The following is a 21,739-nucleotide window of genomic DNA, read 5'->3' as shown; positions in this document are numbered from 1 at the left end:
CCGGACTCCGCCTTTTCGAAACATCTCGCGCTTTTTCTGGCTCCCAATCTCTTTCGCGCTCTCTCTCACGTTCCCCGCCTGCGCTAGCAGTACCGCCGGGGATATATCGATCAATTCGTCCACGGTCGTCCCGTTCTGGTCGATCAGGTCGGTCAGGTCGGTCAGGTCGGTCAGGTCGGTCAGGTCGGTCAGGTCGGTCAGGTCGGTCAGGTCGGTCTGGAGAGCGCACCCGTCGACGCGGGGATCGACTTCGACGGCTTGTTGGCGGGACGTAACGGTCGATGTCGAGGACGCTAGGGGAGCGGCGGCCTGCTCGGGACCGTGACCGTTTCCGCGAGGATGCGCGGCCGTGTGATTGGGAGGGTGCCCGCACCCGGTCTCGCTCCCTCTCGCGATCTCGATCCTCTTCTCGAGGTTTTTCTCGATCACGGTCACGTTCGCGATCTCTTTCCTTCTCTCGGGGTCTTTCTCGTTCACGTTCTCGTTCACGGTCTCGATCCCGGCCACGGCTTCTCTCTCGAAGTCGTTCATTGTCACGGTCACGACCTCGGTCCTGACCCCGGTCTCGAGCAGGGGAACGTCGTCGACGATAATCATCTCGGTTTCGTTCTCTTTCGCGGTCCCTCTCTCGGCTACGGTCCCGATGACGGTAATCTCGATCTCTTTCAGATGGTTGCCGATCTCGTATTCGATCCCTATCCCAATCATCCCTGTACCGGTCATCGCGAACACGGTCCCGGTCCCGGTCCCGGTCTCGATCTTGACCTTTTGTGGAAGATCGACTCCGGCTCCGACGACCAGGCCGATAACTCTCATAACGGTCGTACCTACGGATAGGAGCCCGACCATCATCACGGTCCCGTGGTCGGATAGATGCCTCCTGCGATCGCTCTTGTCGAAGATCTCTATCATAGCGCGACGAGTGTCTGCGGGTACGACTGCGACTGCGACTACGGCTACCCTCTCGTTTGCGGACCCATTGCTTGTTATCAGCCGCTATGGTTGCTGTTGCTGTTGCTGTCGAGCGCCTCCTTTCAGTATTTGTATCCTGCGCTGGACTTCCAGATTTAGGTTGCTCTGTTGTAGGGGCTTTCAGGCCGTTCTCAACAGCCTCCGCTTTCTCGAAATCAAACTCGGGCTTCTGTCGAGCTTTCGCTGCAAGCTCTTCACCTTCTTTCAACAGCATTTGTAGAGCTGCTTCTTCAAGTGATTTTTCATCCACGGGCGGTTGTGGTTGCGGGGGCGCAGGCGTCGGGTCCGTGGACTTTGTCTTCAAATCGCGAGGTCGCTCGGACACGGCACGGTCAGAACGACGGCTTGGGGAGCGGTCACGAGCCCGGTAGCTATCCCAATTCCTGTTCCGGTCTCTGTCTCTATCTCGCTCTCGCTCTCGTTCTCTATCCTTCTCCCTATCCCTAGTCCGGCTGCGACTGCGACTGCGCTCGCGGCCCCAATCCCGATATCTCTCGCGCTCTTCTCGTCGACGTCGCTCGTATCTGTCGTCTCGTCCTCGATCTCTTTGCTCGTCAATTTTGTGTTGTTCTTCGCGCAGACGCTCGCGCTCAGCACGCCTCTGTTCATCCCGCTCTTTCCGTCTAACTCGATCCTCCTCGTCCTTCTGGCGCTGAATCTCGCGTTTCTTCTGATCCTCCTCATCTTTCATCCTCTTTTTCTCATCATCGATCATTTTTTGTTTGCGCATAGCTTCCTGGTGAGCCTTTTCGCGCTCGTCCCGCTTGGCTTGAATGACGGCTGCATATTCCTCGTCGGTTTTATTGCCATTTTGCTCTTCTTGTGCCGCGGATTCCTCGCCGATTTCGTTGCGACGGATCTCCCGGACTGAATTTAGGATGAAATCAATGTGATTCGTCGCTATCGTTTCAATCGATTTTTCCACGGTTTTGTAGACGTTGTTGCGGTCCGCCGCTCCTTCGATCAGCGTCGCTGCCTTACCGCGTTCACGCGATAGAAGCTCTGGTTCTTGATCGATCTGCGAGTCTGCTAGTTCAACCAGTAGTTGTGTAAACTCCGTCTTGTGTTCCTGCATGAAACGCGATGAGCACTTCGTCCCGTGGTGGAAAGAACAACAGGTATATGACATACCCCTCCGTCGAAATCAGCCCATATCTTCTTGCGTACGTTGTCAAAGCCACCCTTTTTCTTAAAAGAATGCAACAGATTCTCGAGCGCCGTATGTTGCGCCGCAGACAATGGCAACTCCTCCGTTTTGAACTTTTTCTGCTGCCAGAAGTTCACCTCCGGCGAGGCTCTTTTGATTCCATTCGTTTTCACATCGGGCGTCTCCTCTGGTCCAGCCATCGCGAGAGGCCCTAATATATTTTGAAAATTGACCGCAGAGTGTCGTGAATGTTTGCGATGAGATAATGTCGGCGCGCAAGTCGCAATGTATCCGCGCTCCTGCTCCGGGTCAATAATGTTCCGGATTGGGAACGGCGGATGCGTGATTCGACGGCGGGCGGTCAACCTCAAGCGTTCTCGTACCTCGTCTGCTTGTTTCAACGAGCGCTGAATCTCTTTTTTGCCAGTGTTTTTTCCCCGGGTTCTTTGTTATTGCTTGCTGTTCGCTCGCTCAAAGCGGGTGCTTGAATTTGTCTTGCAATTTCGCTGATTGCTGGTCCTAAACTCCCGACCGAACGAACTCCTCTCCTCCGTCAACCCACTCTCACATATCCCAAAGCACAATGGTCTCCAAGATTGTCTTCTGGAGCGGCTTCGGTAGGTTCTATATCTATGGAGAGGGTATATTATAGTCATTAACGCATTGGGTACCCGCAGGCATCGCCGTCCGTCTCTGGCAACTGGGTATCGAAATGCGTCCTATTCTCGCCAAACAGGGTCTCTGGGCCTACCCTGTCTTCGCGGGTGTTGGTGGAAGCTTCGGTTACTGGCTTCAGGGTGTCGAGAGCCGTCAGCTCAAGATTCTCGCGCAGCGCCGTGAAGCCATCCTTGATAAGCGTCGGAGACGGGACGACCGTGAGGGTCTGAGCAACATTGAGAAAGAGGGCACTGTAGCTGCGACGCCATAATTTGCTGCATTGGCTGCTGTTTATTTTTAATGCCTTCGGAGAAAGACTGGCAATTGTATTGCTGGGCATGTATCATACCAAAACAGAGGAAGGGTTAATGGCCAATTGTTTGACGATCAACGAGAGAGCAGTGTAGTGTTTAGACGCACGATTATATCCGCTTACATCCTATAACTAAGTGCCCTGGGTACCATATGTTTAGACGATGAATCACCCTGCAGTTATATTCTCATTCAACTTCCGATAAACACTCCTAAGCAGAACATTATACTGCATCAACCCCCGATAATCCTGGGCCCTAGACTGGTCATAAACCTCATCGATTTTCAATTTAAAGTGAAATGATTGGCGATCCAGACTCCTAGCAATAACTTCTTTCTCGGACCTCGACGATCCTCTCACTTGGACCTCGTCCGGCAACCCGTGAATCCAGACATACACCCAGCCCCAATCCAGAACCTGGTCCGCTAAACGACAGCAGCCTACGGGACAGGTGCAATGACGTAGATCAATAAAGAGATGGGTCAATCGGAAAGTCTGGCGGACGAAGGTGAGAGTTCGTCCCCAGAGATATTTCTTCAGGTTCTCGGTCAGTCGATCGTGGGGTGTCTCTTTGTTGTCGTTCTTGTGCTGATGTAGATGATGGTTAAGCTGCTTTCGTTGCCGTATCTCAGTTGTATCAATCAACCGGCTCTTGCGCCTTAGTTTCGAGGTAGGGGGGGTAATAGCAGAAGACACATCGAAGTGATCACGCATCTCGCCCAGATCCCTCATAGCAACCTTCTTAGCGGACGATTCATCAGCCCAGTCCTCAACCTCCGTCATAACAGTCGGTATCTCAGTCCCTAGAGACTCAGCCATATACTTGTAATCTCGATTGTCAAATATCAATTCCAATCTGCGAATCTGTCGGAGGTTCTTCGCGACTCGTCTGTTTTCCATACGCGCCGCGGCCAGCATGTCAACCTGGACGATGGAGAAGATGTTCTCGCCCAGGTATATGGGCTTTGCCTCATGGTAGATTCGGTGGGAGGCACAGAGGAGAGCGATATTGGGGTTATCGTATATTTTTGCTCGATCTGGGTGTAGCATATATTCCATGGAGATGAAGGGCCGTACGAAGACTCGGGCTTTAACAAGAGCATGGCGATAGATTTCCTCGCGAATTGAGCGAGGGAGATCGAAGAAGGAGACCATATTTGCAGTAGCACAGAATGGCTTTGGGGTAGTCGGATTTTGCATAGCAGACTGGAGATGGGGTTTCTCATATACGTGCCCGCAAGCCCTTATGTTGATAGTGAATACCATCATGCCCAGCCACCATGTCCAGAATTACATTGACCAGCCATCAAGGTTTCCATTCATAGGATACCCATCAGTGAAGTGTTTAGGTATATTCACAAGTCATCCAAGTTGTATACAGAATCAACTGTCCAAAAGGTATGTTGCATACAATAGTAGCAAACAATAACAGACCACCAGAAAAAGGCAGAATCATATCTGTTCTACAATAAATTGCAGCGATACTTCCCATTTCTGACCCCCAATGCCGTACCCTCCACCCAAGCGGTTCCTGACTAAACTCGATATCCTTTCACGAAGTCGGACGAGATTTTCCTCAGACCCAGCGACTCGAAGCTCCAGGTTAGCCATGCACAGTCCGTAATGAACTTGCCAAAATCTGGCGTCGTCAATGCCAAACACGCATGGGTCGGATTCGATATCTTTGATCACTTCCGGTACGCCTCTGCCGGAGTATGACATGAGCAACATTGATCCCAGGGTCTTCACGAGGCGTACGCCGATAACACACATCGATATAGCAATCGTGCCCGACAGCAGAGAGTCAAGCCAGGTGTATAACTTAATGGACACCAATGGAAGAATTAGGAGCAGGGTGGAGCAGGAAAGTGTCAGGAAATGCGACGGGTTACTCAACACGGATGGTAAGGAGTCGATATAAGCGAACTGCATCGCCTTTCCGATTCGAGCATGATTCTTCAACCCAATCGCGGAGATCAATGTCGACGAGATCGCCAAAATGGCGGTGATGTCGACACTTCCCACAGAGACTCTAGAGTGAGGGTGAGAATGATGAGGTTCATGACCAGATGACTCCAGAAAGTGCTGAAGATTATGTGAAATGAGGTCCATTCCCATGAAGAGCAAAAGGACGCACATCGCAAACCCTGCCAGCACTTCTGCCCGTTCCAACCCAAAAGGATGTCGGATACTAGATCGCCTCCAAACTTCGAAATTTCCAAATACATCCACCACCACACAAAGCAATGCTCCAAGTGAATCGTATAGAATCAAATGGGACAACGCCGTCATGGCCAACGATCCCTCGGCGCTCCAAAGTGTATAGGCCGCCACGAACATATGGCATACGCTCCACCAGAACCGCGTCTTCTGGTCTCTCGACATACTGGTCCGGCATTCTTTAAACGTGGGAATCGGTAGCGAATTGGGCAAGGCGAGAGGTGCTCTAGGAGGAGGTTCGAGGAAGATCTGATGCGAAATGCTGCTATGTTTGTACTTGTGTCCGCGTCGTTGACCAATGTTCTATAATTTCCGTTGCGCAAAATCTCAGTAAATGTCCCTCCATAACCAATAGATTTTCAACATACAGATTTCACCACAGGGTTCTTTTCCATCGTCACCGTTTTGAAATTGAACGGGCCATTGTCGTTCGAGGTATTCTGGGCAGCAACCTCTATTGCACTAGGACCAAAAGACGCCTTAGTCGGACTCAATCGGTCTTGACTTCCCATATCTGAGGGACTGCGCAGCTGAGTAAACGTGTCAACCATTGGCGATAAGCGCAAGCTGTTGTATTCCTGAGATCTAGACTCAGGGATCACCGTAGGTTGCTCATCGGGGGGCGGCGTAGGAGTGCGTGGAGGAACTGGAAGGGGCAAACTGGACGCCATTTCCCTAAAAAATCCAACCTGTGCCAATTTGTGGTCCTGGAATGACAATCGGGAATGGCAATGGGGGGTTGATACGGAGAAGCTGGTCAATGCGGAGGATGTGCCAGAAAGGAGACGATAAGATACTTTATGCCTCAGGCCACCGCTGATCTTTCATTAACCTCATCGCATCATCGACTTCGCCGCCTCCATCACTCTTACTTGTTACTCGCTCCGCAGATTCCGTGCGGCATAGGCAGCGATAGAAATATCTCTGTTCATCGTCTTTCTGCTTGTTCCAAATGCAATGTACATAGCGCGCCTACTTTGAAGTAGCTCGAATCCGATGCCTGTGTTGCTTAGGGATCAATGGATAACCGCGGTTCCCTCTTCTTCTTCCTAATCGTCCTCTATCTCCTTCTGAGTTCGCAGAGTCGTCCACCGCTGGTCGAACAGAGTCGCGAGCATGAAATAGAGGTCGAGAGAGAGCAGGATGCGCTTCGTCGTTTAAATGAATCCCGTTACGGGGACTTCGACCCCCGCGCGGACCGATGGCTACCCTTTGCCGGCGTCAGAAAGAACGACAGTTATGCATGGGATCTCCTATCGGATGCGCAAGATCGGGCCCGTCGTCAGCTACGATCTTCCATCTCAGATGCTGGTTTAGATTATCCTTCTACCGTCATGAATCTCAGCCATATCCATCTGCCGGTTTATCGCAATGCGACGGGAAAGCTACTGGGAGACTGGGTGCGGAACAAGCACGACTCCAATGCTCAGCGTCTCAACGTAACAGCTATCGCTTTGGAGCATGAATATTTTACCCACGAGTTCAGCCAGAACATTACAGGACCCGGTGGCACACTTTATCTGGACCTCCATGACGGTGGTGGGGAAGAATTTCGGCTCGGGGATAGGCGTGCTCGGGAAATTAGGGCGAGCTTGGCCGTGGAAAGCAATGATTACTGGGGTCATACGTGGTATTTGTCGCTGCTGGGGATTCATTATCCTGAGACAGGGGGTATTATCCTTACAACCACCAGCGAGAAGTTCGGCGGATTGTTCGCGTTGCCGCACTTTACCTTTTCACCAGATTCATATGAACTCGCACACCAGCTTCTCCTCAAGTCGCTGTCCGATACGATATCCCAGAAGGAAGTTGATCAACCGACGTTGTTCCCGTGGTCTTCGGTAATTGGATCCGAACAGGTCGAGTTCCCTGCGCCAAGATGCGAGCATATCATTTATCTGCAACAGCACCCGATCGCCTTTCAAAATTACTTGGCGGAGGGGACAGTCATCGAGCAGATAGAGAAGGAGCTAAGATATCCCATGGGAGCACCGGTTCCGTCTCCCCCTCTCATGGTCATGTCCGCTGTGGTGTTTTCGCCCGATTGTGGGTATATCCTTGAGACGAAAGGAGCGCCAGAGTTTCCTCCCTCGGATGCCCTGTACCTATCTGGTCCCAAACTAGAAGAATATTCGAAGTACTCCTCCCGCCTCTTGTTCCTGATTTCTGGTGTCTTGGTTGGGCAGATCACACTTCTATTGCGACAGATCAAGGAAGCATCGACTCCGTCGACGAGGAGTCGCATTAGTTTTTATACTATTGCAATGATGTCATTTGGAGATGCCTTTGTGCTTGTCTTCCTTCTCCTGGAACTATATTCAGCTGTGTCGTTCCTGTTGATAACGACAGTATCATTCCTGACCTTTCTTTCGGTCAGTTATATTGGAATGAAGTTCATGATGGAAATATGGGCGGTCCAAGCGCCTGAACGGCAAGAACAAATCCGTCGTTCTAACCAGCAGTCTTCAAGCACTACGACAGATAGCTTGCCACCGCCTGCGACTGCAAGACGGATGGGTGACACTGATGCGACCCCCGTCATTTTGACACCGGATCAAGATCCACCTGAAGACGAAACCACGCAACTACCTAATCGCAACCCAACACCATCTTCGGGAAATGCTCGGGCAGATGTGGGAGCCATGTACGCTCGATTCTATCTCATCCTCTTCCTATTACTTATCACTTCAATATGGTCTTTCCTTTGGCCGGTCCGGCTGGGATCCATATATGCTCGAACCCTATCATTCATTTATCTATCGCTCTGGTGTCCACAGATCTATCGCAATGCCATGCGCAATTGTCGCAAGGCCTTGAGATGGGACTTTGTCGTCGGTGAAAGTGTGCTCCGGCTATCTCCATTTATCTATTTCCTAACTGTACGGGGAAACGTACTGTTCATCCGCCCAGATTCAATCACGGCGCTAGCAATGACCGGCTGGGTCTGGATTCAGGTTTGGCTATTGGCTGTCCAGGATATCCTTGGTCCTCGCTTCTTCGTCCCCCGAGGTTGGGCGCCCCCGGCATACGACTACCACCCTATCTTGCGCGATAACACCGGGCCCGAGCAGGACCTCGAATCAGGCGGTACGCTGCCAATTGGATCCCTACGCGCAGACGAGAGAGAACCCCAGGCAGAAGACAAGTCTAGACCGAAATATCGGAAAAAGGCGATGTTCGACTGCGCTATCTGTATGCAGGAGATGGAAGTCCCTGTACTTGGGGCTCCGGGTGCACCTGGGGGTAGCAGTAGTGTGGCGGATGGGGCTACGAGCATTCTGACGAGGCGCACGTATATGGTTACCCCATGTCGGCATATCTTCCATAGTACTTGTCTTGAGAGCTGGATGCGGTTGAGGTTGCAGTGTCCGATCTGTCGTGAATCTATCCCACCTGTATAGAGTGTGGCTGAGGGATATAGTGCTAGAATACATAGAGGACATGGATATAAATGATTAATGATGATAATATGTCTAAAGGCCTGTTCACTCTATGACCTCATTACGTCATGGACTATCTCCAGAAATCACAACTACTTCGAAATACGCCTAGCACCGATTGGTTAATATCAAACATGTATATATTAGACCGTGACTGTTGAACAAAGGTCTAGCCATTGTAAACTCGACGTATATGTCGAGCATCTTCGTTGAAGGAAACCACACCCAGTCATACAAAATCATATAACGCTTTTAAAAACCAAAACAGTAGACAACAAGAAGAAACCACGCAAACCCTGCCGATATATTTATCTCAAATCCGCACCTATCAGTTTCTTACTCGTGCTGTGCCTTGTAGGCCTCTGCGTCCAGCAATCCTTCCAGCTCTGTGGCATCGTTGACCTCAATTTCGGCGATCCAGGCATCACCCTCAGGGTTCTCGTTGATAGCCTTGGCCTTGTCATCAAGGATAGTGTTACCTTTCACAACCGTTCCAGACACAGGAGACAGAACGTCCGAAGCGGACTTGACTGATTCCACAGCCCCGACGGGCTCGCCAGCGCTGACTTCCAGGCCCGCCTCGGGGAGCTCGACGAAGACGACATCGCCAAGGGACTGAGCAGCATACTCGGTGATTCCAACCTTGGCTGTATTTGAGATATTGATTGTCTTGTCAGCGTGCTTTTTGCTCGATCATCGAACCGGGATAGTCGGTCGTCATTGTAACGCAATAGGAATACTAACCAGTCTTGCCGTTGTTGGCAAGCTCGATCCACTCGTGTGACTCAGTGTACTTTTTTGCCTGCACTACAAGACAAAACAAGAGATGTTAGCATCATATTCAATTCAAAAAGACATTTCCATGAAGAATTGGGTGCAATCGTACAGAATGCACTCTGCGAGAAGCTCCGGATACTTCCCCGCGGGAAACCCATTGCGGGCGAAATGCGCGCAATGGGGAGCTTCGGCGAGAGCATGCGAGAAGCGAAGCGGGGGACACAGCGGGCGACGGAAGCCATTTTGAGCGAAGATCTGAGGAATTGGAAAAGTAGGAGAATTAGAAGGTAAGAACAAGGAGCAGGAAGGAAGCAGGGTGAAAGAAGGAGAAGAAGTGGGAAGTTGGAGAATAAGAATGGCCGATGAGCTTCCCGAGCGGGATCATTTGATAAGACAGCGCCAAGCCTACTGATAAGCTAGACTGCCTTTGGCCGGCGAACCGCGAAAATTCATCCCCATCCCGCATATTTGTCGAATTGCAGCCATTCAACGCAGACCGCTGGCGGCAATGTTGTACGAGTTGATTGCGATTGTGAGTGCTTCTGTATTTCTTTGTTTGTGTATTTGCCTAGATTTTTACTGATCCGTGACAGGTCCGTCCGGGCAGCCTCCACGAGGTCCGAGAGTACGTTTCCCTACTCCGTTGTTCTTCCCGCGCTCTCCGGTCATGCGTTGATTCGGTATTACGATAAAAAGAGACAGAATTCGCTAACCCCATAATAGAATCGCCCGCAACGCTGGTATTCAAGTCCTCCGGTCCGGCGGCGTAGTCCGCGGCTACACGAATTGGGGCAACTTTCGATTGCCCAGGCCCACCACGAAACATCAAGCCCGGTATACAGATGGTCACCACTTCATCATGCGATTCGACGCATCGGGGCCAGTGCAAACGGCCGTCCGGAGAACGCTCGGTCTTGACCCACGGATGATTCGTTTCTCGGTGGTGAAGCTCGGCGACAAGCTTGAAGAGATCAAGGATGTGGGAGGGCAGGTCGAATGGAATAATAACCGCAACATTGCCGACACTTTCAAATAATGGATATGTTATGGCATTTGTTGTTTGGAGGGTGTGTGACTGAGGCACATCTCTGCTGTTTTTTTCTATTCCTTCTCTTATGTGTATTATGTTTTGGGATCGGGTCATGTTTTGTATTATCATACTAGCATTGTCGCAGGCGCATATAAATCTGAATCTCTTTGGCATTCAACTTTTATGCTTGTATAGAGTGCTCCAGGTCCCAGGGAGCACGTGATTCGCCGGGATTTGATTACCCACAATAAGAGCCTATTTTTGATGTTCTCCAACGAGTTTCGATAGAGCATTTCAAGGGCTGTTTTGATTGTTGCAGACTATTGACATTGTTTTGATGATTATCACATCATGACAGTGGGTGTGCATCTCCGACATGCCGAGGTTTCAAAAGTGCACATTAACTTTGTCTCCAACACAATTCAGCTATGAACCTCATAGTACGAACAGGGGGCACAGTTTGGTCGAAAAGCGCTTGCAAATCGAGAGGGGAATCGCACTCTGTCAACCAATTTGCTTTTTCCGTAAGACTGGGCCGTCCGAGGGTTCCGCATCACTAGTTGCTTGAGGAGTCTTCCGGTAATATCACCAGTTTCCAGATTGACGGTCTCGCATTACTCGGCCAGTTTATTTGGATTGGATTCACCATGTCTTCTAAAGATGATCAGCCCGATCTCGACCCGCGAGAGTTATGTCGTCCTCTACCATTCGTCGAGTTGATGGCGCTCGAGCCACTGAATGATTCCCGCCAGCCATTGACTACTGCTGATGATCCTGAAAGGCCATACCGATTTCGCTCAAGAGCTGTCCCGTTCTCTCCGGGGGGCGGATTCATGGCATTTGGCGGACATGTATATGCTCAATCGGCGTATGCCGCGTCCAAAACCGTGGGCAATGGATTTACAATACATGTAAGTCAAAGGAATCCTTCAACACTATCACTCTTTGGGTCATGTCACTGACAATTGGCAGAATATGACCGGTACTTTTACACTCCCCGGGCGTCTGGACGTTCCATTTGTCTATGCGGTCCGACGCACACGAGACGGGAAAGTGTATTGTACTCGTACAGTTGATGCGCGACAAGATGGTGATGTCTGCTTCACGTGCGTCTGTTCGTTCAAAAGGGATGAAAAGAAACAGGCTTTCGGTCATCAACCCGAGACTGCTCAGCAACGCTACAAGTCTGTCTTATATGGGAAGCGTCCTGAAGATCACCCTGCCAGTCCAAGCGTGGATGCCGACTGGTGGATCGAACATGTTGAAGAAGGAAGTATCACGGAGAAAGAATTTCCCGGGGCTGACGTGAGAAAGGTGGATATGAACGGCTATAATGACGCGAAAGAGATCAAGCAAAATCCAGAAAAGTACCGGCAATTAAGCTTTTACTCGATCAAGGGTTCCCCGGAGTATCCTGCTACATCCCGAGACATTCTCGACCTCAAAACCAGGGACCAGTCGGGAGAGTTTGATAACCTCTATATATGTGCACATTTGTATTCCAGCGACAAGAACTCCATCCCGTTAATCCCACGCGCATTGGGCAATACAAACTTTATTGCACTAGCGAGCTTGACCCTGACTGTAATCATTCATCAGCATGAAGAAGCTTTGAGAATGATCGATTGGGGCTCCGTGGCATCTGATGACGCGAAGGACTTGCCAAAGAAGTGGTTTTTACAGGAAGCTTGGACTTCTCGGTCAGGAGGGAATAGGGCAGTCCATGAGAGTTGGCTATGGAATCCGAATGGCGCATTGTTGGCAACCACGTTGCAAGACTGTCTACTTCGATACCCATCTGAAGAGAAATTGTAGATGCATATCTGACTTTTCTGTACTGTATGTAACATCTTTAATAGAGAATCGGTTTTCATCGCTTGGTTGCAAGTACAAATCATCCAGTTGTTTTATAGCTAGTTATGTTGGCATATTTCACAAGCGAGTGACGCGCCTCTGTTTTCCGTATAAAATGTCACTTTTTATACCCTTAATGTCTCAGCCACCAATAGATATAGAGCCTTATTTATAAGATAGCAATAGGCATACACATAGTAGAAAATGTATATTGCTTTTTATAGCCATAGTTGCTGGAATATGAAAAATACAAAAAATACGGTGGTAATTTATATTACTTGGAGAAATATTTATCTGAAGAAGGTTTCTGCTCAGTGTATATAATTTTAGTATCCTAATACCCTATGTACTAGATTCAAGGCTCTGTAGATACTTTTGCGGTTGAGATATTGAGGTTATGAAAAGTGACAATCTATAATGGAAAACAGGCGCATCACTCGCTTATGAAATATGTTTCCTTTGTTGTGCCTGAAACTACATTCTGGTGCCTTAATATACTGTCACGTGTCAAAAGTACGGATGACGTAAACATATTGCAGCAATTGCGATGCCAACTCAAAGGTTCAATTCGATGCTTTTTTTTTTTTCTTTTGCACAACGACAAGTATGTCTTTTGCATAGCAGCTAAATAATCCACAAAATGAACAAGACAATTCTCATTGTGCTTATTCACGGCTTCAAGGTGCGTCTTCAGATAGCTTATCTCCAAGACCCTGTGCTTATAGACACGTGCGAGCAACGCCGGCAAGTGAAGAACGAGGGCGACTGACGAATTATGCTGATTTCATAGGGCGATGATGCTACATTTGGCGAGTTTCCAGAGCATCTCCGTGCACTGATTAGACGGAAACTTCCCGCCATCAAAGTCGTTACAATAGTATATCCCAAATACGAGACTCGGGGCGATTTGAGAGAAAGCGTGAACAGGTTCCGCGAATGGTACGTCTCGCCATCATCACAATGGGGTTTATTTGCTCTGTACGGAGTTGTGGTTGGTTGCTGACTGTATCTCGCTTGTGCAGGCTGCAAGATAAAGTAATCGATTTGGAAGTGGCAAATCGGACTGCTTCGCCTACTGTTGACCCCTCTGTCCATGTCTTCCTGGTTGGCCATTCGATGGGTGGCATAGTAGCAGCGGATACACTTCTGCTATTGGCATCAGAACGACCCTTGACTCCCGAGGAGCCGCTGGATGATGATGATGATGCATCAAGTCAAATATCGGCAAATTCACACGATTCGACGGTTGCTCACTGCCCCCGCCTCGTGGAACCCAGTGATTATATGTTCCCTCATGTCCAAGGCGTGATTGCATTCGATACTCCTTACTTGGGAATAGCACCGGGAGTTGTTTCATATAATGCTGAAGGACATTATAAAACAGCCACGTCAGCATACAATGCGATATCAGAAGTGGCTGGCTTTTTCGGATGGGGGAAGAGTAATAACGACACTGCGGCCAGTCAACAAAAAGAAGCAGTGACGACAACAGTCACCCAAACATCGACGGGCCAAACCAGCCATGCCACAGATGCTGCCGCCACGCCGTCCTGGCAACGATGGGGTCGATACGCTATGTTCGCGGGAGCTGCAGGCGCCGTCGCTGCAGGCGGAGCAGCAGCAATGTATACTCAACGTGACCGCCTAACAGATGGATGGGGTTGGGTATCGTCTCATTTATCGTTCGTTGGGTGCTTAGCTCGTCCCGCAGTGCTACGTCGACGCCTAGCTCGCTTATCAAAGGTGCGCCGAGAACGCAACATAGGCTGCACAAATTTCTACACTGCACTAGGTCAGGGTGCAGACCCACTGGTGGAGACAACGAACGAAGGACAGACTCAAGTTGGCCAAAAAATCATACGCTCGAAAAACCGCACCTTTTGCACCCTCCCCACCGAAGAAGAAGAGGCAGAGCTGGGACTGGGATGGGTCAAAGCCCAAAACGACCAAGTCAAGAACGAACTCAGTGCCCATGTCAGCATGTTTTCCCAGAAGGCAAACCCGGCTTTTCAGAAGCTTGTTGACCATGCGGGTAAATTGCTGGTCAAATCAATTGACAAGGACTGGTACGCTTCTGCAAGGGGATCAATTGAAGGAATCAACGAGGGATCTTCACGCCTTCGACTTGAAGACAGTGGCCGCCGTCGATATGAAGGCAGTGGTCGCCCTCGATTTGAAGACGGTGGTCGCTCTCGACATGAAGGCAGTAGTCGCAGCAGTCGTCACGAGAGTAGTCACAGCAGTCGCAGTAGTCACCATGGCAGCAGTCGCAGCAGTCGCAGCAGTCGTCACGGTAGCAGTAGTCACGTCACTCGTGTCAGCCGCCCGGGGAATCGTCGAAGAGACACAGATAGCCCATTCATGAGTGGGGATGATGTTGTGATGATCAATTAAATGAGGCCACTTGTTGAGTTCAAGTCTGCAGCTCGACATATATCGACACTCAGTATCAGCAGTTTAGGAGTCTTCCAGACCAATCGTCAACCTCCATCACATGCGCGTTTAGGTTATGATCCCGTGAAGCACACTGGGCTCCTCTTTTAGTGGCGAGCTCATGGGCTTTCGAGAATAATGATAAACACCTTATGCGCCGCATATTTACCCACGATCTCGCGACTTCAAAAGCTATTGCCAGAATCTCGAGCCCATTAGGTCCATCATTTGGGTCGCACCTAGTTAAATTTCGCTTTGCTGAAGGCTCATTGTGAATTTGTGATTATTTCCAGGATTATTGTTACGAATACTTTTGCTAGGGATTGCATCTCTGCACGCTCTCTTTGTCTTCGTATCTAGATAGGGATTAGGAATATATTATGGATTTGTTTGCGTAGTTAGATTGTGGGTGTGTTCCAGTTAGTAAGGGGAGTGGTTCGATGCTATTGTCCCCTGTCTGAATAGAGCTCAAGAGCCATTATTGTCAGCGCCATAAATTGCAAAACTTAGGTACATAAATTCGTCATGCATAAGGCCATATCGTAAAATTTGGCATAATCCATTTCCGACTTTCAGAGGAAAATATAACCAAAGATATATAGCCCATGAAAGGAATTCGGTTTCCATGGCTTAACGGCCATAGCTCGAAGACCGGTGGTGCCAGCTGTTGGCGTACTCCGAATCCGGGTATAGCGATGTTCGTCGCTCATCATCTGGGAGAAGCTCCTTGACTTCCCAATTGTTGGGTTTGATACCCACTGAGAATTCAAGGTCTTCCTTGGTGATATAGTCCCAGAACTGTGGCAGAGTTACTTAAATGTTAAATGGAAAAAGAGCTTGGTAGTTACATACCTTGTAAACCATCATAACAGCTAGAAGATTGCAGAAAGTGGCAAAGAACAGGCCGTCCAGATAGTGCTGAACCTTGTTACAGATCGTATCACCGAAAGCGTAGAGGATAACCTGTCCAGCGATGAAAACAAGAACACCGAAGGCAATGTGGCCCAGAGGCCAGCGGTCCTCAAGGGTATTCACGACCAAGAAAAGCTGCATAATCAAGTATACTGCAACGCATATTGCGTTGAAGACATAGAGGACCAAGAACAAGCCAATGGTATTGGTAGGACCCAGGCCTCCCTTCGATTTGAAGGTCAGAACAGACACGAGAAAGCATATGGCAAACATAGTCACAGATGTCAGTCGTAGAAGCCATACTGACAGCACAGTGCCGTCCTCGTAAAGCTGGAAACCCACGAACCCGTTGACGAGTAAACAGGTGCACAGCGCGGAAACCAGCCCATTCTGGACGGCCACGAAATATGGGAAAGGGCCGCTTCTTGGTGGAACGACTCCTGCGTCGACAATGAGAGAGACGATTGTTAATGCCATGTATATATAGAAAAATGTAATAATTTCTTTGCGGCCTATGAGGCTATTAGTGTTATTATATTATTCTGCGGCCCAAGGCACACTTACCAACTGCAGTAAACTTGGATCTGACATGCAGAATCATAATAACCGTCATGACAAGGGCAATAATGTGCATAAATGAAGCGGCGCCCTCAAAGATGATCGTATTGGCTAACTCGATGTTTCGAGCATAACAGTTAGGTATGATGCCAGTTGCGCCTGATATAGACGAGGCTGGTCCCACCAAAGAACATAGCGGAACCGCTGCCTTCTGACATAACGTATTGAATTCCCCGAACCCCATAATACCGACTTGTAGGGGAGAAGGAGTTGACGAAGATGGATTGTTTGGTTGTTTTTGCACGGCGATGGTTATCAGGATATCGGTATCAGACTCGTCTCCACAACGACGGACGGAAATCTCTCGGTTCCAGACTTTCAGCAACCACCGATCCAGCAAAGTCTAATGGCACATCTCTGTTGTATCAGAAATCCTCGGATGCAGGATCAACACAAGAATAACAACAATAGCAAGACTGTATATAGCCGCTGTCTCAAATCAGGCTTCTTCACGTGTTCATGGCCATATTGTCTCTGCGACAGATCACGAGACGCGCTAGTCTAAAAAAGGAAACAAACAGTGTTGTCTGGATAGCGAACTACGCTAGTCCTAAGCAGGCATAGTTACCGTAACGTTTCTAATGACAAATAATGACGTAAATGTTCAGGCACGGAATCGGGTTTTGTTCAATCACCGAATCTCTCGCGAGTTACTGACTCTTTCCCTTTTCCTCTGGCTCTGCTCTTTTGATCTGCTTGGTGGTGTTCCCGGCACAGCTGAGTATGAAACCTGGAAGCTCTGAGTTTCGGATCTCTGAGTTTGGCTACGCCCTGCCAAGCAGTTCTCGGAAAGCGGCTGTTTCCTGTCTGGGTCAGGCTCAGCCCAGTGTTATGGAGCCGAAAGCTTGCTCGACCACATCGAGAAACTCCGTGTTCCTGGAAATACGGCAATAATTACGTTCGGGTATTTATTCAGCCGCTCAGAGCACTAGGTATTCGTCCAACATTCGTGAATACGTGCCCTTGCTGACCCCTACTAGACCCAGCCCAAACAGGATACGGAGTACACATGAAGCCTGGATTAGAAGTTAATCACACGACACACGTGGCCACATTACTCGACTTACTCCGGAGTATGACCTAGTGTGTTCATCGTCCTGTAAATACCGACGGACCAAGACCCGAGTCGGCCGTTTGATCGACAAGTACCTATCGACATGGTTTCATCCTTGCTCTCTTCGGCAGAATCCAGACTAACAAGAGGCACCTCAATTCATGAGTGCGACATGCTTTGTACTCCACATCCTGGCTTTTTGTGGATCCCAGCCTTACTACTAGCCTACTGAGCGCTGCAGTTGTATAGGTTACTGATATGATTGCTAGCTTACTTGGGTATCCCAGCAATAAGCCCAAAAATATCAGATTCTGTTAGGATTATATATCTAAGATTCGTTTTTATGCTGAGTTATTGTTTGGAAACTACAGGGTGTTAGTTTATGGTACCACAACGCCTCATTCTTGACCTTGGAGGCGGTGCGAGTCTTCCAATTGTTTCCACTGTGTTAATAGCAAACCGACCATGGTGATGCTGTCAGACCATTATTGAAGAGTTGAAACCCGCTGGCCTGCTACGCTTCCGCCTCCATCCGCCCCTGCGTCTGTGCGAGGATGAGGCGGTACAAGCGTCCAAGAAAATGAGAAAGTACGGGAGACTATTCGATCTTATGAGCTTTTGTCCAATAATAGCGATTTCTCGCTGTCTGTTCGGCCGGTACAGTTCCCCGAAATTCCGGCAGTCATTTGTTTGTCTACGGGGACGTTGAATCGAACCATCAGTCCGGGGACAGTCAAGCCAGAAAAGCCGCACTGTACACCAATGAGGCAAAATATTCGAGCATGGGGCAATATGACAAAACCGGACAATATCTGCGTGTTGCTTCTTTCATCCTTGTATGATTGTGTTGAATTTTATCGCATTTCCTCAGTTACTCATGCATGTTGATCCCAGCCACACACCACGTGCAAATGGGAAGGGGAGAAATAAAAATGAATGGATGCAAGAAACCGTGTCGATCTCCTCCCATTGAGCCGATTCGAGACTACTGTGGGTGAGAAACTAAGCAGGTTGATCTTGTCATGAAGAAACAGTTTCCACCGAAGCCCCCTGGAACCACTTCCTTGTTCCAGCCGCCGCATTGACGGCAATTAGAGTGTCGCAGAATTTCAACGGCGCCGGCTCCAGCAAACATAATGCAAGACCCGCTTTCCTTACAGGGATTTTTAGAACAAAACTGCCACGCATTTTGCTCTGTGCATTGTTCGATAATTGCTTCACCAGGGTGAATTATAGTCCCAAAAAGGTTCGTGGGCCATTGCTTGTCTGACCTTTGCAAACGACTGGCGACCATCAATTTTCGGCCGACGGGGCTTTTCTGCTTCAGGCACGGTTAAAGTATGGCAAGTAGCATTGTCCCAGCTCCCCACCATGAGCAACATACAAATGCCAACGTTTTGTTCCTTTTCATTCCTCTGTGAGTATCAACGTTTCCGTCTCGAGTCCCTATATTATCTTGACCCTTCTCAACTGCTCTTATTAGCTACTTCTGCGGTTGATTCTAAATCAAGTCATATCACTCGATATTGTCTCCACGATTGAACTCTCTCTTCTTCTATTCTTTTTCTATCTCTCCCTCCTAGACTTCTTTTTTTATAAATTGCTCCTTGGGTACCAATTTGCGGTACCGAATTCATTCGCCAGCTCTGAAGTTGTCTTATGTGTTCGAAATGTGCAATTACTTCAAAAATTACTACATCTATAGCACCTGCACTCAGCCAGATTCCCATTTCCTACGCACATCTTTGGACGGGAGCAAAGAAAATCGCTGTCCGAGTGGACCTCATGACAGATTTATAATTGTCGTTGGGAAATGCCACCTCTGCGCTCGTTAATTTTTTGACCCTGGCACTTCCTTCGTCATGCTTTCCTTGGCGGTAACCATCCGAATTGTCGAGGACTAATTCGGCAAGGACCGACCTTCATGTCGCTCTTGAAAAGAACTTCTAAACACCCCCGACGGCATTCCGACTTCAAGACGAGAGAACTCCCGACACTCCGATTATTTCACGATAACACTATTTTTTCTTCGAGATATCTTCCACTTTCGACTCTTCTCGTGCTTTTGCGCCGACCAAGGAAACCCTTCCTTTATTTACTTTCATCGACTGTCTTCAATGTCTTGTCTCCTTGCACACAAAACGGTGATACAATGTGATTTGGTTGCTTTGGGTTATTATTTTGGTACGAAACGGCGCTTGATGGAGTTGTAAAAAAATCTGACGGTGCACCCTTTCTATTTTGGAATTGTTATGAGGTTTTTGACAGTAAATTATCATACATTTTGGTTGTTTCTGTTTGTGTGGCTGTGAAGGAAAAAGGGAAAAAGGAAATTACCGTTGATGCCCGTTGATTCCGGCATACTACGGAGTACTGCGTTTTTAGATACACAATCAGATATCATGCTCGACTCGTGCAATATGGACCTCTTTTTTTTGCCCAAATGAAAACTTCACGGAACAAATACTACTCCAGCAGGCGAAAATACTTATATGACCAATTCGGGATAAGGGATACATGCAACGCACGCCTTGACCCTCTTTTAGAATAGGACATTATATGCTTGATGACTTGGCGGCCGCTTGCACCGGAATCTCTCGGGCCGGGTCAGCCAAACGAAATAAAGATGAATAGGCAGATAGAGAAGAAAAAAAAAAAAAGAAAAAGAAAAACAAGGAATCAACCTTGTCGATTTCTGCTTGAGAGCAAAATAGAGCGTGGCATGCTATTTTGACGGGGCCCTTGCCCCGATGACGCATAGGCCAGCCCACCGAGACGACGTCGGAAGCACTTTCTCCTGCATCTATCGCAGACTGGACAAAAGTCTGCAGGTTCTCGCGGCTACCGGAAGACAGATCCCTGTCCAATGTTGACATGGGATGTGGGCTTCTTAGGGTTCGGTTCTGAACCTACCATTCCATCTTACATGCAGAAAGAACATTATATGATGAGGGTCGCCTCAGCCAGCTCCATCGTCGCACTTTACTATGACCTCTTAAACGAGATGGAAGGCTTTTACCGGTCTCCACAACATAGTAAACGCGGCTAATAGGCTCGTACCTTGCGGAGTACAGCCTTGTCCAGGCACTCACTATTCACAGAGGCACGGGCTGGTGGACAAAGCGATTATTTTTAGGGATGTCCCGAAGTCTTTCCGGGAAGGAAAAAAAAGCGTCGGATGTTCAAATTCATACGTATTCGATTAGGAAGCGGCTTGTCCCCGCAACTTTCTTGATTGATTACACCATACCCTGCTAGGCTAGTAGCTGACTGGATCTGATCGAAAATTTGCTATAGATAACCTACTTAGGAAAGCACCTAGGGCAAGTGCTCCTTCGTTCCGGTCCATATTCGGAATCCATGCAGCCGAGACTCTCCGCTCACAATGGCCTGAGTGCCATTGAACGATATCATTGGGTACTGCGACGAGGCCCCTTCACTCTTAGCGACAAACGAACTTTTTTTTGACTCAATCATAAACCCTCGGTTTCGGACCGGCTGCATATGCTGCTGAATCCGGATTCTAGCATGCATTCTGTGGAGCCCCCTAGGGTTTCAAAATTGAAGGTATTCCGTGTGTAATCCGTCTCTGTAAAAAGCATAAACACCGCGCATTTAAAGGTGAGTAAATAGTTTACGTACAGGGCCGGAGTACTACTATACGGGGTATGATTACGGGGGCACATGCTTTTCTCTATCTTTTTAACTTCGGAGCAGGGACGAATATCGATAGTCCGGCGACGATCTCACCAATGGAACATTCCATTCATTATTTGTGATTTGACGTCGACCGGCAAGGAAAAAGTTAATTTATTCTATTCCCGATTAGAGCTGTTTCATAACCACGGCATTTATAATTGTTACAGAACCCTCCAATCTACCATCGTCGAGCTCTTATTCTGCGCTCACATGGCGTGCTACTCAATATGGACACGGGGGAAGGAAGGAATCAGGATGCCCTGAGCACTGACGATAGGCCTTCCAGACTACCGAAAAGGCAACGCGGACGACTGACTCAAGACACCCTTTTAGTTGTCGATCGTTCAAGACTGGGTCAATAATGTCCGTAATATTTAATGAATCTTCGTTCGGCACTTGCAATCCCATTAACTATGGAAATCCTGGCCTATGCGCGGTGCTCTCAGCGGCCAACCATCGGAACCGGAAGACAACGGATTAAGTTCCATCTCCTTTTTATCCCGTCTACTCCGTATAGGGGTCGTCTTAAGGCAGACGGACTATCGTCTATTTTCTCTTGAAGATTATCAATAACCACCTTGCTCAGAATACGGGGTGCATACATTGTGTCATG

General features: G+C 48.7%; 11 protein-coding genes across 11 annotated transcripts; 6 read left to right on the top strand and 5 right to left on the bottom strand.

Annotated features, from left to right (window-relative positions):
* Positions 1-1,096: 1,096 nt before the first annotated feature.
* EURHEDRAFT_455463 (BOD1/SHG1 domain-containing protein) lies at positions 1,097-2,319 on the bottom strand (the record flags this gene model as incomplete). Its single annotated transcript, XM_040784274.1, has 2 exons — positions 1,097-2,041; positions 2,104-2,319. Coding segments are annotated over 2 exons (1,161 nt in total), but the record flags the coding sequence as incomplete, so codon positions are not given.
* A 183-nt stretch (positions 2,320-2,502) lies between these two features.
* On the top strand, positions 2,503-3,302 carry EURHEDRAFT_412284 (putative NADH-ubiquinone oxidoreductase 14 kDa subunit). The gene is made up of 2 exons (XM_040781869.1): positions 2,503-2,736; positions 2,797-3,302. Exons 1-2 carry the CDS (start codon positions 2,703-2,705, stop codon positions 3,045-3,047), a joined length of 285 nt encoding a protein of 94 aa, XP_040639153.1. The 5' UTR covers positions 2,503-2,702; the 3' UTR covers positions 3,048-3,302.
* EURHEDRAFT_455593 (uncharacterized protein) lies at positions 3,258-4,244 on the bottom strand (the record flags this gene model as incomplete). Its single annotated transcript, XM_040784285.1, has 2 exons — positions 3,258-3,716; positions 3,786-4,244. The coding sequence occupies 2 exons, from the start codon at positions 4,242-4,244 to the stop codon at positions 3,258-3,260; spliced, it is 918 nt and encodes a 305-aa protein (XP_040639152.1).
* A 188-nt stretch (positions 4,245-4,432) lies between these two features.
* On the bottom strand, positions 4,433-5,927 carry EURHEDRAFT_478593 (cation efflux family protein family). Its single transcript, XM_040785456.1, has 2 exons — positions 5,678-5,927; positions 4,433-5,612 (listed from the first exon to the last, which is right to left on the bottom strand). The coding sequence occupies exons 1-2, from the start codon at positions 5,858-5,860 to the stop codon at positions 4,542-4,544; spliced, it is 1,254 nt and encodes a 417-aa protein (XP_040639151.1). The 5' UTR covers positions 5,861-5,927; the 3' UTR covers positions 4,433-4,541.
* A 260-nt stretch (positions 5,928-6,187) lies between these two features.
* dscA (ubiquitin-protein ligase dscA) lies at positions 6,188-8,837 on the top strand. The gene has a single exon (XM_040781868.1). It carries the CDS (start codon positions 6,329-6,331, stop codon positions 8,708-8,710), a length of 2,382 nt encoding a protein of 793 aa, XP_040639150.1. The 5' UTR covers positions 6,188-6,328; the 3' UTR covers positions 8,711-8,837.
* A 16-nt stretch (positions 8,838-8,853) lies between these two features.
* EURHEDRAFT_412280 (glycine decarboxylase subunit H) lies at positions 8,854-9,716 on the bottom strand. Its single transcript, XM_040781867.1, has 3 exons — positions 9,636-9,716; positions 9,494-9,556; positions 8,854-9,396 (listed from the first exon to the last, which is right to left on the bottom strand). The coding sequence occupies exons 1-3, from the start codon at positions 9,682-9,684 to the stop codon at positions 9,086-9,088; spliced, it is 423 nt and encodes a 140-aa protein (XP_040639149.1). The 5' UTR covers positions 9,685-9,716; the 3' UTR covers positions 8,854-9,085.
* Positions 9,717-9,979: 263 nt separating this feature from the next.
* EURHEDRAFT_412279 (mitochondrial 37S ribosomal protein bS6m) lies at positions 9,980-10,729 on the top strand. Its single transcript, XM_040781866.1, has 3 exons — positions 9,980-10,058; positions 10,120-10,151; positions 10,250-10,729. The coding sequence occupies exons 1-3, from the start codon at positions 10,035-10,037 to the stop codon at positions 10,560-10,562; spliced, it is 369 nt and encodes a 122-aa protein (XP_040639148.1). The 5' UTR covers positions 9,980-10,034; the 3' UTR covers positions 10,563-10,729.
* Positions 10,730-10,855: 126 nt separating this feature from the next.
* Positions 10,856-12,439, top strand: EURHEDRAFT_478580 (acyl-CoA thioesterase). Its single transcript, XM_040785455.1, has 2 exons — positions 10,856-11,467; positions 11,529-12,439. Exons 1-2 carry the CDS (start codon positions 11,204-11,206, stop codon positions 12,369-12,371), a joined length of 1,107 nt encoding a protein of 368 aa, XP_040639147.1. The 5' UTR covers positions 10,856-11,203; the 3' UTR covers positions 12,372-12,439.
* Positions 12,440-13,050: 611 nt separating this feature from the next.
* EURHEDRAFT_515316 (esterase/lipase family protein) lies at positions 13,051-14,804 on the top strand (the record flags this gene model as incomplete). Its single annotated transcript, XM_040786361.1, has 3 exons — positions 13,051-13,092; positions 13,201-13,349; positions 13,433-14,804. The coding sequence occupies 3 exons, from the start codon at positions 13,051-13,053 to the stop codon at positions 14,802-14,804; spliced, it is 1,563 nt and encodes a 520-aa protein (XP_040639146.1).
* Positions 14,805-15,135: 331 nt separating this feature from the next.
* On the bottom strand, positions 15,136-16,861 carry EURHEDRAFT_386322 (chitin synthase export chaperone). The gene is made up of 3 exons (XM_040779678.1): positions 16,320-16,861; positions 15,696-16,267; positions 15,136-15,641 (listed from the first exon to the last, which is right to left on the bottom strand). Exons 1-3 carry the CDS (start codon positions 16,555-16,557, stop codon positions 15,474-15,476), a joined length of 978 nt encoding a protein of 325 aa, XP_040639145.1. The 5' UTR covers positions 16,558-16,861; the 3' UTR covers positions 15,136-15,473.
* Positions 16,862-19,097: 2,236 nt separating this feature from the next.
* On the top strand, positions 19,098-19,262 carry EURHEDRAFT_455836 (uncharacterized protein; the record flags this gene model as incomplete). Its single annotated transcript, XM_040784306.1, has 1 exon — positions 19,098-19,262. The coding sequence occupies one exon, from the start codon at positions 19,098-19,100 to the stop codon at positions 19,260-19,262; it is 165 nt and encodes a 54-aa protein (XP_040639144.1).
* Positions 19,263-21,739: the final 2,477 nt, after the last annotated feature.

This window comes from Aspergillus ruber (assembly GCF_000600275.1).
Source record: "Aspergillus ruber CBS 135680 unplaced genomic scaffold scaffold00012, whole genome shotgun sequence".
Taxonomy (NCBI): domain Eukaryota; kingdom Fungi; phylum Ascomycota; class Eurotiomycetes; order Eurotiales; family Aspergillaceae; genus Aspergillus; species Aspergillus ruber.
Note: the sequence above shows the minus strand (reverse complement) of the source record. Positions and strands in the feature narration are given on the sequence as shown.

What these genes read in the sequence shown, in the direction of transcription:
- EURHEDRAFT_412284 (XM_040781869.1), top strand. Translation starts at nt 2,703, where the DNA reads ATGGTCTCCAAGATTGTCTTCTGGAGCGGCTTCG. An exon ending in TGTCTTCTGGAGCGGCTTCG is followed by an intron (nt 2,737 to 2,796) that starts GTAGGTTCTATA and finishes GGGTACCCGCAG; the next exon opens with GCATCGCCGTCCGTCTCTGG.
- EURHEDRAFT_478593 (XM_040785456.1), bottom strand. Translation starts at nt 5,860, where the DNA reads ATGGTTGACACGTTTACTCAGCTGCGCAGTCCCTCAGATATGGGAAGT. An exon ending in AGAACCCTGTGGTGAAATCT is followed by an intron (nt 5,613 to 5,677) that starts GTATGTTGAAAA and finishes CGGAAATTATAG; the next exon opens with AACATTGGTCAACGACGCGG.
- dscA (XM_040781868.1), top strand. Translation starts at nt 6,329, where the DNA reads ATGGATAACCGCGGTTCCCTCTTCTTCTTCCTAATCGTCCTCTATCTC.
- EURHEDRAFT_412280 (XM_040781867.1), bottom strand. Translation starts at nt 9,684, where the DNA reads ATGGGTTTCCCGCGGGGAAGTATCCGGAGCTTCTCGCAGAGTGCATTC. An exon ending in CTTCTCGCAGAGTGCATTCT is followed by an intron (nt 9,557 to 9,635) that starts GTACGATTGCAC and finishes TTTGTCTTGTAG; the next exon opens with TGCAGGCAAAAAAGTACACT. An exon ending in TGCCAACAACGGCAAGACTG is followed by an intron (nt 9,397 to 9,493) that starts GTTAGTATTCCT and finishes TCTCAAATACAG; the next exon opens with CCAAGGTTGGAATCACCGAG.
- EURHEDRAFT_412279 (XM_040781866.1), top strand. Translation starts at nt 10,035, where the DNA reads ATGTTGTACGAGTTGATTGCGATT. An exon ending in TGTACGAGTTGATTGCGATT is followed by an intron (nt 10,059 to 10,119) that starts GTGAGTGCTTCT and finishes GATCCGTGACAG; the next exon opens with GTCCGTCCGGGCAGCCTCCA. An exon ending in AGCCTCCACGAGGTCCGAGA is followed by an intron (nt 10,152 to 10,249) that starts GTACGTTTCCCT and finishes ACCCCATAATAG; the next exon opens with AATCGCCCGCAACGCTGGTA.
- EURHEDRAFT_478580 (XM_040785455.1), top strand. Translation starts at nt 11,204, where the DNA reads ATGTCTTCTAAAGATGATCAGCCCGATCTCGACCCGCGAGAGTTATGT. An exon ending in GCAATGGATTTACAATACAT is followed by an intron (nt 11,468 to 11,528) that starts GTAAGTCAAAGG and finishes GACAATTGGCAG; the next exon opens with AATATGACCGGTACTTTTAC.
- EURHEDRAFT_386322 (XM_040779678.1), bottom strand. Translation starts at nt 16,557, where the DNA reads ATGGGGTTCGGGGAATTCAATACGTTATGTCAGAAGGCAGCGGTTCCG. An exon ending in ATCCAAGTTTACTGCAGTTG is followed by an intron (nt 16,268 to 16,319) that starts GTAAGTGTGCCT and finishes ATAGCCTCATAG; the next exon opens with GCCGCAAAGAAATTATTACA. An exon ending in CTGTTATGATGGTTTACAAG is followed by an intron (nt 15,642 to 15,695) that starts GTATGTAACTAC and finishes ACTCTGCCACAG; the next exon opens with TTCTGGGACTATATCACCAA.